A 13,236-nucleotide genomic window follows, 5' to 3' on the forward strand; every position below is an offset into this window, starting at 1 on the left:
GCACAGACCTCCTCGGCAACTTCGGTACATCTTTTTAATGTCATGCTCACTTCTCTTGACCCTGGCACTCGGAAGAATTACGGTGCAGGGCTGCTGTGCTTTACCCAGTTTTGTGATTGCCTTGCAATCTCCGAAGACCTTCGCATGCCTGCGGCGGAGCCGCTCCTAGCCGCTTTTGTTGCGCAGTGGAGCGGGCGCGTGGCCCGCTCAACAGTGGACACCTGGGTGGTGGGCCTCTCTTTCTGGCATGCACTGCATGGCGCCCCATGGCAAGGTGCAAAAATGCTCCGGGTAACTTGTTCAGCTATTTCCAAGTCTGCCCCAGCCTCGAAAGAGAAGCGGGCGCCCGTCACGGTCGAGCACCTGTACGCATTACGTGCCAACCTTGACCTCTCCGACTCGTTCGATGCCGCGGTATATGTGGTAGCATGTGTCGCGTTTTGGTGCTGTCGTCGGTACGCACGCGCCGTCTGGTCACTCCTTGTTCTTCCGCTGATGTTCTACAGGCTTGGCGAGCTGGTCATTCCTTCTGTGGGCGCGTTCGACCCTGTGAAGCACGTCGCGCGCTCAGCTTCCGTTGCATATCGCACGCTACCGGGAGGCACGCAGTACGCTGTCTTCCATGTGCCCTGGACCAAAACGACTAAGCAACTCGGCGCCGACATCATTGCCACCGAATTCGGCGACCCAAGCTCTGCCGTCGTTGCCCTGCGCCACCATCTGCAGGCGAATGCCCGTGTCCCCGCGCATGCTCCCTTCTTCGCGTTCGAAACGAGCGACACGGCGGGTTGGGTGCCGATGACCCGCGACTGGTTCCTCAATCGCGCCAATGCGGCCTGGGCAGCAGCCGGCTTTGAGCACCTCACAGGACACTGCTTTCGCATCGGAGGAGCGACCGAGCTTCTGCTTCGCGGTACCCATCCGGATGTGGTCGCGACGCAGGGTAGCTGGAAATCACGCGCTTTTCTCGAGTATTGGCGAAAAATTGAGTCTATTTTACCTCTCTTCATCTCGCGGTCGTTTACTTCTTCTCGTTTGCAACTGGCTTCCACTGCTATGGACTCTTTCAAGAAGAAGTACTCTCTGTAGTCTACCATACTTGCAACTGTAGTTTTGCTCTCGCTGTAATGCTTCTCCACTGCTGTCATGTTGTCTATGCTGTAATGCATGTTGTCATTCTGATCTGATCTCTCGCTGCGGAACGCTAGCCCTGGGTTGGGGAAGTCGGCGGGCTCACGTTGAGCCACGACTGTTGTGGGCTGCGCTCCTTGGGTGGTTAGCCGTGTTCTCAACGACTTTCCGCCGCTTCACGCTCGAGTTGGATTCCGCGAATCTCTCCGCTCAGGCTCCCTCGCATTTCGCCCCTCCGCTGCCGGTCGCCCGCTGACTTCTCGGGCCGTCGCAGTGCCGTGAGGCGCCTATTGCAGCCTGCTCCGAGCTTGAGCCGCCGCCGGAATCCACCTCTCCCCAACCCGCAAGACTAGCACTCTACATTGCACGGCAAACGTGCTATCTTAGTGAGCCGTGCATGCTCCACTCCGTAGCCCAGCTATCAAGCACTTAGGAAGCGCACGTACCAACTACCAAGCCATCCGACTGAGCAGCCTGAGTTCAAGATTTAAATTGAAGCTCAAGTTCGGCCTCGATGCCACCTCTTACGTAAGACACGCGCCAAAGTACCGACTCCACATCAATCAATATCGAGCCGTACTGTAATCGTCTTGAAAATGTCTACGTACGCGTGTGCTAGAAGATTACGAAGGTAATAGATATTGGATATACAAGATTAAAGGTATCCGAATGAGAGGGAATCATATCACGCTACGCCAAATTATTGCGGTCTTGCATGTCTCCAAATATTGCACAAGGTCCTTGGTCCCGAACGCGAACCACTGCGCATCCATCGTCTGCCGTACTCCGCGCATAGTCGTCTCCACAGCAAGCACGAACTCCAAGCTGGGGACCTTGTTTGCCTTCGTCACCTCCGCGAGGCAGGCGAGGAACTCCCGCTGGAGCGCCTGATTCTTCTCCTTGGCAGGCTCGTCGACAGTAAGAGTGAGCTTCCCCTCGGAGAGCGCGAGGTAGCGCACAATGGAGACAGACAGGCTGCTTGCACACTCTTTTTCGCCACTGAAATAGGGCTGTCCTATGTAGAGCCCGGGGGTGCACGACTGCCAGCGCCTCTTCGTCGCCTGCTCCACCACAATGTTCTTTCCTATGCATACCTCCAGGAACGTGAATTCGGGTGCAGAGTTCACGGTCATCGGCAGCCGGACATTGCGCAGACGCGATGCACGCTCAGGCTGCAGAGGATGCGAGCAATTCACCATTGGCCAGACACGCTTGATGGATATTTCTCGCAGAGGCTCTAAGCTGAAAACCACCTTCGCGAATAAAATGACGGACTGGTATCCAAGCCAGCCATATGCCCACGAGTTCAGACCGACGAGCAGGATGGTCGCCAGGGCATCAATGACTGCGCTGACAAGAATGGCTGCACCCACAAATTTCAGACTTCTGGTCTGATATTCAGATCTGAAAATATTGAACTCCTGCAGGTTGTTCAGATGTATACTGAACACCGCGCTATGCACATTATGGCCCTGGGTTACGAGCTTGAAGCAGCGATATTCCGAGCTACCGAGTCGATTCAGCTCGATAAAGCGTTTGCCCTGTCCTCGGCACCTCTGCAGGACGCAGATGGCACATATCCAGGATAACGCTGCAGCTGCCTGCATGCCTATCAACACTATCCCGGTCCCAGTGGCTGCTGTGCGCACACCAAGGAACGTCTCGACGGAGTAGATCAGCATGTACGCGAGCATGCCAAGGAAGGTCCGTTCATTGCCTGTCTGGTACAGCTCCACCTGCGCAGGGCGTCCTTGCGTCTGGAACCACGCTTCGACCATATAATCCTCAGACGGGTTATGATTAATGATCACATTCGACGCATGGCGTTCCGGGGTGCCGGTGGGAATATGGATGAGGCTCGGGGAGAACACGTTGACGTATTCGTTGTGATGGTACGAGAACTCGCCCACGACATTGCGGTACAGCTCGCAGCTGAAGAGCAACATGCCCACCTGCAGCTTCGTCAGCACGCGCCCCGCACCGAGGCCCGCCAGTGCTAGGGAGCCTGGAAATGTACGCGCCGCGATGAGCTTAATGTTCTGCACTTTGCCTGTGAGGACGGGGATGAGCGAGAATATGGAGCTCATGCCATTGATATTCTGAACTGCTGCGGCAAAGGAGCGGGCGTCGCTGCCAGACTGCGCGGCTACGACCCCAGCTGTTGCGAGTAGGAAATTCCACGTATATGTGCTGGTGCGACTGCCGTTCATCGCCAGATTGCGTAAGAAAGCTGATCTTGAGTTCATGTGAGCGGCGTAGCGAATGGTGGCTAGAGAACTGGAAAATCCGACTGAGCGAAACATTACGCGGCAGGGGTTTCAAAAAAACACAAAATTCTTACCAAATGTTGACCCTGCTCCGTTCGTTCTGGCAGAAGAGAGGAGTGAAGGTAGTAAGCTCTTGAGAGTAATCTCTCTATACCCAGCCAGGGTGACGAAGATCCGGGCAGGCATGGGTTAGGCACGGAGTAGTGGCGTTGCGGCTCACTCACTAGATGCACTTCATTGCATACAGTTTTGCCCAGTGATGACGAATGCTTCGACACATCAGAGTTCCCCGGATCGCACAGCACCGTTACATGAACCTGTCAGTACCATTTCACAAGAATTCTGGGCAAGGTAGGACGTCGTCCGATGACACCGCTTCGACTGCGGGTGTAGTCTGGCGATGGAACAGAATCAAGACTACACTAAAATAGGGAACGACCGAGCTAATGTATCTCAAGTCGGCGGACGTCAGCCTAGTCCGCTATGGTCATAGCAAGTTTCCATCCTAGGTCGGGGGCAAAGGCACGAGAGTGCCTAACGAGTGATCCCAGAGTCTCTGTTGACTTGATTGAATGAGTGGTTCGGATAAACATGATGATCCATGCGACAGAAGTTGCCGACAGAATTGGGAAGGCAATTTGGTTAACCGGAAAGTAGGGCTTCTGTTTCCAGGAAGGATAGACCCAGAAAACTTCATTGGAGCTTTGTCCCTACTGCAAAAAGCGTGCGTGAGGCTAACATATTGCCCAGGTAAGGACTCGGAGGAGAAACCAAAGGCAGAAGAGAGCTACTGGCTTGAATGGTACGATTTTGCCGGTAATCGTCCTCTCCGTCCTTGAGAAATAGGAATGTAAGGAAATATTGGAGTTGAAGCGTGCTGTTTTAAGACAAACTGAGTGCTACTTAAGAAATGTAAACCTGCAGCTGCAGATACGTACTGAGTCACAGGTGTTTTCCCCCACCACAGCCAGCACAGAGAACGTCTGGTGGGTTTCGATATAGCGAGTGCAGAAAAGCTTGAGGTGTCCTCGACTCATACACACCGGTTCTCCTGGGCATGAGTGTGAGGCTGTGTGCAACGATTTTGCAGCTGATGCGGTTGTCTTCGCACGAGGCTCGCGAACCGCCCGTGGGAAAAGAACAAACGAGGGCAAGCATCGCGGTCGCGCGCGGAGTGCTTGTCTGTCAATTTCTCGACGCGTTCTCTGCCCGCCGCGTTCAGACGCGTCCCTATCCACCCAGACGCGCTGCTTGTCGCACTTGGGCCGACTGTATACTGGTAACAAATACACTCACCATGTCTGAGCCTCTCTCGGACCCTCCCTCTTCACCCGTTGTCCCCGACCCTCCCCTTCTCAACCTTCCCGCAGCTGGCCCGTCCAGTCCGCGTCAGTCTTCGCATGGCGCATCCACCCCATCTAATCCGGTGCATCTTGTGGGCAAATCTATTCGCCGACAATTCTATGTTGATGTCCCGATTCTGACACCGGAGCAGAAGGCGTTGTATCGAGACGTCGCCGACCTACCCGTGCCCTCCGATCCTGAACCTGACGACAGGGAGCTTGACCGCATTCTCGGTGAATATAAGGGGGACGTTGGTCTATCCTACTATGTGCGGTGCGCTGATGGAATCGCTTACAAAGTAAGTTTATGCTGCTTAGAAAGAGGCGGGCACGAACTGTGGCTTCATACAATTGACATGCTGGCTTCATATACGACCGTTTCGCAACATCGACGCATGGGCTTAATTTTTGCAGGTGCGAGGTGCTGAGGCGGGCTGTCTCCCTTGGTTGTCTGCGACCATGCCGTGTCCTGTAGCCACGCCAAGCAGATGTCTCATACCAGGTTGTTGCTCCCTATGCGTAGTATATCTCTCAGTGCTATGGAGTAACCTACTTTGGCACGGAGAGGTGTGCATCACGTCCAAGGCAGGCAGGCTAGCAGCGGCGTATTTAGGAAGACACGTTGCAAATTCTATCCTTTCACAATCATATATTCATTGCCGTACTGAACTGCACACTCACATTCTTCTATTTTAGTACCCCGCAAAGAAATTCAAGAGTCGGCATCCCGACTTGGTGACCCAGTACGGTACGTCTCACCTTACTCAGCAACTTCAACATCCAACAAACGCCACAAACACACAGAGCAAGACAAAGAAAAGGGCAACCTCGCCCCATTCGACCCCTCCGCGCACTACGTCCACCCCGGTTCACGCATAAGGATGGTCATCAAGGTCGGCGGCAACCAGAAGCAGACGCAGGATAAGGCAGCGAGAGAGTCATCCTCCTCCAGCTCCGACGAGCTCGCGCGCAGCATGGAGTCCGACTACTCAGACGACCGCTCGCCCAGCCCGGTCAAGCGGCGGAGCACGCGCGCTGCCGCGGCAGGCGCGAACAAAAAGATCGCGCGCGACCTCCCGTTCAGCCCGCGGAAGACGCGTGCTGTGCGCTCGTTCGTCGTTCCCGATTCGGCAGGCGAGGACGAGATTGATGAGGAAGAGGTCACTCCTCCACCGAAGAGGAGGACCGGACGCGCTACGAAGACTCGCAGGGCAAATTTGAACGACGAGGAATACGCAGACGAGAGCGAGAGCGAGAACAAGGCGGACAGCGATGCGTCCTCGGATCGCCCGTTGAAATCGATGGTCGTAAAGAAGAAGCGGATTGTGCGAGGGAAGGCCTCTCGGCCAGCGTACGGGCGGTTCCGAGTTATCGTAGAATTGGATTACGATGACTACGATGACCCGGAAACTGTGGCCTTGCGGGCCCACAGGGATATCTGCGAGAAGTGCCACAGAAAACCCGCCCATGAGCTGCTGACAGCTGCTGCAAAGAGAGGGAAAGGTAGGCGTAAGAAGAAGAACGAAGATGAGGAGGAGGATGAGAACGAGACAGAAAAGTTGACGGCCTTGGGAGGTTGGGTCAGATGGTGAGTAAAATTACGCTTCCCCTGGTTTTCTACTTATGCTGCGTAAGTTTGAAATGCCCACTAGCTGCCCACTGGGGTTGCCTCGCGAGGAGTCAGCGAGAGGAGATTCTGCGGGCTGCACAAGAGCGAGACAAGGCCGACTGGTTGGAACGCCAAGGACCTGCGAAAGGCGCGGCCGGCGAAGATGGTGCAGTGAAGAGTGTGCCAGAGCCCGGAAAGCGCGCGGGTTTGGACGCGTACCAGACAACGGAGTTCATCTGCGGGTCGTGCATGAAGGGCGGTTTCTGTATGATGTGTAGGGAGGTCGTCCTCAAGCCCGACCAGATCCACAGCGCTCATCCCGAGCAGAAAGCCCAAACGAGCCTTCCCGAAAACGATGGCGATGTAGAGATGGCTGACGCGAGCGCGAACCTCGCGCCTGTTGTCGATGGTGACGTTGACGCGGACAAGCCCGCCAAGGAAATGGCCTTCCGCTGCTTCACCTGCAAACGCCTTGCCCACTATGCGCATCTACCCGTCCCACCGAATTGGCCTTCCGACGTGACCCCCGCTGAGCTCGCGCACCACTATCAGGCGACGAACGGCTGGCGGTGCGCTGACTGCGTATCTTTCATCTACACTGCGGAGCACATCCTTGCGTGGAGGCCGTATCCCGAGGGCGCGGTTGAGCCGCCGCGCGAGGCCGACGAACCAATTAACTACAAGGCGTCACTCCCTAGGGAATATCTCGTGAAGTGGACCGACCGCGGCTACAAGCGGACGCAATGGGTGCCGCACATGTGGCTGCTGGCGATGCAGCCTGCGCGCCTCAAGAACTTCCTACATGGAGGAAGCAACGTGCAGCTGCTGCCGGAAGTCGTCAACGAAGTCGAGGCGAGCAAGGACGAAGAACCATCGGCGTTTGAGATTGGAGGGGAAGCGTCGAGAGATGTTTCCGTGCACCCTGAGCCGAGGGTGATGTCGGCGCTGGATCCGGATCCTGACGCACAGCGCAAGGTTCCCCCTGCGTGGAAGACCGTCGACCGTGTCTTGGACGTGCTCGTGTGGTATCCTGAGCGGAGGTTTCCACCCAAATCCAAGAAGTCGAAGGCCAAGGGGCGAGGCAAGAAAAGGGTGCAGAGGATGGAGAGCGACGAGGAAGAGAGTGAGGGAGAGAATCCGGAGCGGCTTGCTGCTGAGGCAGAGCGTGCAGCTGCGTTTGATGAAGGCGAGCAACCGAGTGCGGATCTGACAGAAACTGTGGACGAGTACGAGGAACGGACCGGCGAACCACTTACTGAAGACGATATCGACCGAGTAGTGTGGTGTTTCATCAAGTGGGACGATATGGGATACGACGATGGTAAGCATTCTTCCAACACTGGGAACTCACAAAGCTCATCGTACTTGGGTTTGAAGCATCATGGGATTCCCCACCACGCCCCGGAGAGCCAGGCTATGCAACTTTCCAGAACGCGTTCAAGAGATATGTTATTTCTCGTGAAGTCGTCGTCAAACATCGTGATCGGAAAGAGCAAAAAGTGTTCGATGAACGGCCGTTGGACGGCTTCAAGAAATCCAGTGCATTTACTCGCGAGAGGCGGCCCGAGCTCGGTCAGAATGCGCAGCTGTCTCTTATGCCCTTCCAAATCGAGGGGGTGAATTGGCTCTGCAACAACTGGTGGAACCACCAACACTGTATCCTTGCGGATGAGATGGGTTTGGTACGTTGTGAACAGTTTTATGTGTTTCTGCGAGATATCTACATCATGGGTGTTGTTTGGCAGGGCAAAACTGTACAAATCGTAACTTTCATCGGGTATATTGTGTCGCACTTGAGCGCTGCACCTGCTCTTGTGGTGGTACCGAATTCGACCATCTCAAATTGGGTGCGCGAGTTTGAGCGTTGGGCACCTAAGCTGAGAGTGGTACCGTTCTCCGGCGAAAACAAGGCCCGGGAGATCATCAAGCGGTACGAACTGAGTCATTCGACCACAGAGTCGAGAACGACTGGTGCCAAATATCATGTGCTGATCACTACCTATGAGACGATCACCAATAACAAGGAGTTCACTCCCGTATTCAAGAAGACCCCCAGATGGGAAGTGCTGGTGGTCGATGAGGGACAGCGGCGTGAGTTGCAGTGTCTTTATTCTATTTCCTGATCTTTCTTGACGGCCGGGCTCTATGATTACCAGTTAAGAGCGATGCAAGCCTTCTGTTCAAGAAGCTTAAGGAGTTGAATACAGTGCACCGCATCATTATGACTGGGGTATGCGCCACTCTTTATCTTCCATCTCGTATTTAATCTGATATTTTACCAGACGCCTCTGAACAATAACATTCGAGAGTTATTCAATCTGATGAACTTCCTGGATCCTAAGGAATGGCATGACTTGGACGCCTTAGAGAACGAATATCAGGTGCTCTCCGAGGAAAATATCAAGCAGCTTCATACGAGACTTCGACCCTATTTCTTGCGGCGTATCAAGTCTGAAGTCCTTCAATTACCTCCAAAGGTACGCCTGTGGCGATTTTGTTGGCCACTTGCGCTTATCACCATACGTCTAGAACGAAGTGATCGTACCAATCAGCATGGTGCGACTTCAGAGAGAGGTTTATCTGTCGATCCTGAGTGCGTTCAGGGACGTATAACTTTCAGTCCTGTACTGATAGCTGCTTCAGGCCAGAACCTCGATGTCTTGAAAACCCTAGCGCAGGGATCGGTCGGCGCCAGGGTGAGCAATGCCATCAGCAAAACCAACCTGAACAACGTTCTGATGCAGCTGCGCAAGTAAGTGTTAGTAGTTCTCAGCACGGAAAATTTACATATGCTTCTCACCAGATGCCTTCAACATCCGTATCTGGTCTCTCGGGACATAGAACCGAAGGGTTTGTCGTCGGAAGAAAGTCACTCGAAGCTCATCGACGCCAGTGCCAAGCTTGGCTTGTTGAAGATCCTACTTCCGAAGTTACAAGCTCGAGATCATCGAGTCTTGTTGTTCAGCCAGGTCTGTAGCATCTCAGCAGATGTTTTATGGTGTCTGACCGTTTTCGTAGTTTACAATTGCCCTGGACATTATACAAGACTTCTTGGACGGTGAAGGAATCAAATATTTGCGTTTGGTCCGTTCCACTACGGTCGTGCAATCATTTCGCTTACGACGTTGCAACAGGATGGCAACACCAAGCAAAGAGACCGCCAGAAAGGAATGGATGAATTCAATAGGCCTGGTTCAGATGTATTCATATATCTCCTGTCAACACGCGCTGGAGGCGTTGGCATCAACCTGTGGAGTGCGGACACTGTCATAATATTCGATCCCGACTTCAACCCGCATCAGGTAGGTTTCAACTTACTTGCATGTCAAACGATGGCTGATTGTTGCTCAGGACCTTCAAGTACACTTTATTTCTATTGTTCGTCCATGCAGAACACTAACGATTACTTGCAGGCCATCGCTCGTGCACACCGATATGGTCAGAAGAAGACATGTCTCGTCTTCAAGCTGATGGTGAAGGATTCCGCGGAGGGTATGCCGGTTCAAACCAGGTAGCAATGTCGTACTGATGGTTTTTCTTCAGAGCGAATCATGCAAACTGGCAAGAAGAAGTTGGTTCTAGATCATCTCATCGTTCAGAATATGGACGACGACGATGGCGCTCGAGAAGATGTGCAGTCCATCCTAATGTTCGGAGCGGAGACCCTATTCCAAGAGGGAGACCATGCGGGGCAAATCCACTGTCTGTGCTACCAATATCTCTTCGCTGCTCCTCATTGATGATGCGCTTCTGCAGATTCGGAACACGACATAGAAAATCTGATAGAAAAGACTGAAAAAGAAGGTGACCAAGTAGAACCTCAGGCAGCAGCAGGCGCCGGGGCCGCCTTCTCTTTCGCTAAAGTGTGGTCCGCGGACAAGGATTCGCTGGAGGAAATGCCAGACGAGCCGCAGGATAACGGCGACCAAGTAGATTCCTGGGCGCAGACCCTGGAGCGCCTTGCATCCGAGCGTGCCAAGGGGCAGGCAAAGGAGGTAACTGGTCGCGGCGTAAAACGTCGTGCTGCTGCAGTATTCCCTCAGGTGAGTGCTGGGTCTTCTTCATTTCAGCGGTGAGTCTTACATCTGTTGAAGCAAAACTTGGACTTGGGTGATACGCCAGTTAAAGGGAAGAAGGGTAAGAGAAAGCACAAGTCAAAGTCGGTCATTTCGGACGAATCAGATGCCTACGTTGGCCCGGAACAAATCACGACGTCCGACAGTGAGATTACAGAACCACTCGCTGCTACAGACCTCGACCTCGCAATCCCCTCCCGCTCCCCTTCCCCGATCGCACGTCCCAAACCGTTGCATAAATCTTCGTCGCCGATCCTAAATCGATCACAGGCACCTCAGGATGATACGTGCGGTCTATGCGGTAGCCGTCATGGAAACAGCGCTTGCTACATGACGAACAGCTCGGAGAATCTTGCTGAATACAGATACATGCTCCTGGTACACGCTGGAGACGAGCCGTTGGAAGAACGGGTATGCTCGGCTCTTCTGGACTGACATTCGAACTGACCGCTACATCTTTTCAGCGTTCTGCCATTCAAGCGATTGACGAGGCCCTGCACAAGCGAGGAAAGCTTCACCTAATCTTTGGACAGCCTCTCCGACTCGTTGAGAAACCTCCGCGCAAAAAGCACAAGAAGCACCAATCGTCTTCAGCCAAGCATGATATGAATCCCACGACATTCCAAAGCGTGATGTCAATGCCGTTGCCATCAAGCACGACATCTCAAGCTCCACGCCTTCCCTCTGGCACGACGAATGCAGTGGCGGGACCATCAAAGCGTACGTTGTCCCCCTTACTAGCGTCGGATGCTCCCAAGAAGAGACCGAGAGAAGGGGGTCCCTCTACGTGTGTCGTGTGTGGTCAATCGCCTCATCACTTGGTGAAAGATTGCCCCACTGTTGCAGAAGGATCGAAGAGGTCCGGTTTCGCATATCTCTTCGTACATCTCGCATGCTGACGGGCATTGTGGACAGGATAAAGAAAGAAATTAGAAGACTAGAGCAAGACCCGTTGCAGAGTCCGACGGTCAATATCCTACGGAATATCTTGATCAAGCAACAAAGGCGGGCGTTGGCAAGCGCAGGCGGACCGGCTGTGGTGCCACGTAGCCTCGATCGTATCGTTCCTACTAACCATATCCTGGAGTAATCATATTGTGCTTGCTTTGTCTCTTTCCTTGTTGCAAGGGTATTGGCTCAATTAAGCGGGAAATCACTATTGCTTTGTCTCTTTCCTTGTTGCGAGGGTGGTTGGTTCAATTAAGCGGGAAATCACCAACTCCGAGTCTCCGCCGAGCGGCGTGTGGCGTTGCAGCATATAAAAGGCCGCATTTGGCGCGGCTAACTGCACCCGGCCTCAGTTCAAGCTTCCTCTCTTGACCGAGAACTGCTGCGTCCAAAGACATCGTTGACACGCTCCGCAACTTTTTCATGGTGAAGGCACAAGTCAAGGGCTTAAGCATGCAGTCAGAGGGATCCTGGTCTACCCCTGCATCAGGTGCGTTCTCGTAACCTTATTCCACCTCTCCTGCACTGCCTGCAGGCAGCTAGTGCAATTCTAATAATTTATTTCTCAGATGGCACGTGGCCATCATCCACAGCTGGCTCTTCCGTAGTCCCGTATTCTCACACTGGCAGTCCGAGCCCCGGTTTGAAGCGCTCATACTCTGTATCGAATGCCATGGACCCGCACTTGACCCCAGCACCCAAACTGCGTGGGGACATCATCCTCGAGGTCTTCACCCATCAGTCGTTGCGCTTTCCAGGTGCTCCTTCGAATGAGGAGTACGGCGATAACGTGCGGCTCTCCCTGCTGGGTGATAAGATCCTCGAGACTGCTGTCACCTTCACGTTGTTCAGCAAGAGGCCGATGTTGACCTCTGATGATATCGTCGTGAGTCCTCCCTGTCTGGGCGTATTTCATACATCCTGATCTATCTGCGATCGCACATAGAGGCGCAGAGATGAGATACTGTCGCTTGAGAATATTCAGAACTGGATAGTAGGGTATGGGTTCCGGGAGAAGGTGCGCTGTACTCCCGATGCCCTTGCAACCCTCGACACGCCAAAGGTACGCTTCTCTTTTTCTGATCAGCCTGGCAAGGCTGCAACTCATTGTTCTGTGCTACAGGAAGCCCGCCTTCTCTTTAGTTCTTACGTCGGCGCTGTGTACATTCAGAACGGGATGGAAACCGTGCAGAGCTGGATCGGACGGCTCGTTGATCCCGATTACGAGAATCCTGCCATCGGTGCGGACGAACCGTATGCGTACAAACGTGCGAAGACGGAGCCCATGGGTTCGCCGCCGCCTAACCCGAGCATGCAGCCCCCTCCGCCCATGAATCCTCCGCCACCGCTTCCTATGAATCCGTTGGCACCCGCCCAACCGACGGCAGCGTTTCTGCCGCTCTTCAACCAGACTGCCAACCAGCGCAGGCTGACTGTAGAGTATCCTGCTCAGTTTTCAGGTCCTGCCCACGCCGGAAGGTGGACGGTTCAGTGCATAGGTACGTCATGTGCGGCGAATCAGAATGATTACTTATTGACACCTTCGTTTACTAGTGAATGGCATCGAGAAAGGTCAAGGTAATGGTCCCAGCAAGCAGCTTGCCAAGGAAGAAGCAGCCAGGCAAGCGTACTATGCCATGGGATGGGCACCTCGTGAGCGCCTGCGTGGTCTTCCCAAGCGCCCCCCTTCGAAACTTACACCACGAACAGGTGCTTAATTCAATCGGATTTCCTTCGCCATTGTACCGTTGTAATCTAGCATGGCCTCATCATTGTCTTCGTCGACGGCGAGATTGTGATGTGGTCCAGGGATAGTAAACATGGGTGACGTGCAACCATATCTGTTGTCACTGCTAGATTGC

The 13,236-nt window shown here is 53.8% G+C and overlaps 4 protein-coding genes across 4 annotated transcripts; 3 read left to right on the forward strand and 1 right to left on the reverse strand.

The window, feature by feature from the left end:
• Nucleotides 1-144: 144 nt before the first annotated feature.
• On the forward strand, nucleotides 145-1,089 carry SCP_0106230 (hypothetical protein; the record flags this gene model as incomplete). Its single annotated transcript, XM_027752853.1, has 2 exons — nucleotides 145-455; nucleotides 507-1,089. The coding sequence occupies 2 exons, from the start codon at nucleotides 145-147 to the stop codon at nucleotides 1,087-1,089; spliced, it is 894 nt and encodes a 297-aa protein (XP_027608654.1).
• A 722-nt stretch (nucleotides 1,090-1,811) lies between these two features.
• Nucleotides 1,812-3,377, reverse strand: SCP_0106240 (hypothetical protein; the record flags this gene model as incomplete). Its single annotated transcript, XM_027752854.1, has 2 exons — nucleotides 1,812-3,083; nucleotides 3,153-3,377. The coding sequence occupies 2 exons, from the start codon at nucleotides 3,375-3,377 to the stop codon at nucleotides 1,812-1,814; spliced, it is 1,497 nt and encodes a 498-aa protein (XP_027608655.1).
• Nucleotides 3,378-4,695: 1,318 nt separating this feature from the next.
• SCP_0106250 (hypothetical protein) lies at nucleotides 4,696-11,516 on the forward strand (the record flags this gene model as incomplete). Its single annotated transcript, XM_027752855.1, has 21 exons — nucleotides 4,696-4,824; nucleotides 4,894-5,040; nucleotides 5,438-5,489; nucleotides 5,546-6,329; nucleotides 6,377-7,671; nucleotides 7,728-8,032; nucleotides 8,096-8,441; nucleotides 8,507-8,580; nucleotides 8,633-8,827; nucleotides 8,880-8,943; nucleotides 8,994-9,102; nucleotides 9,154-9,319; nucleotides 9,369-9,434; nucleotides 9,485-9,652; nucleotides 9,702-9,710; nucleotides 9,764-9,842; nucleotides 9,894-10,052; nucleotides 10,107-10,393; nucleotides 10,445-10,837; nucleotides 10,891-11,285; nucleotides 11,342-11,516. The coding sequence occupies 21 exons, from the start codon at nucleotides 4,696-4,698 to the stop codon at nucleotides 11,514-11,516; spliced, it is 5,397 nt and encodes a 1,798-aa protein (XP_027608656.1).
• Nucleotides 11,517-11,797: 281 nt separating this feature from the next.
• SCP_0106260 (ribonuclease III) lies at nucleotides 11,798-13,092 on the forward strand (the record flags this gene model as incomplete). Its single annotated transcript, XM_027752856.1, has 6 exons — nucleotides 11,798-11,864; nucleotides 11,944-12,260; nucleotides 12,321-12,437; nucleotides 12,498-12,873; nucleotides 12,929-13,027; nucleotides 13,085-13,092. 6 exons carry the CDS (start codon nucleotides 11,798-11,800, stop codon nucleotides 13,090-13,092), a joined length of 984 nt encoding a protein of 327 aa, XP_027608657.1.
• Between the last annotated feature and the right edge of the window lie 144 nt (nucleotides 13,093-13,236).

Source organism: Sparassis crispa, assembly GCF_003851025.1.
Source record: "Sparassis crispa DNA, contig_000000F, whole genome shotgun sequence".
Taxonomy (NCBI): Eukaryota; Fungi; Basidiomycota; class Agaricomycetes; order Polyporales; family Sparassidaceae; genus Sparassis; species Sparassis crispa.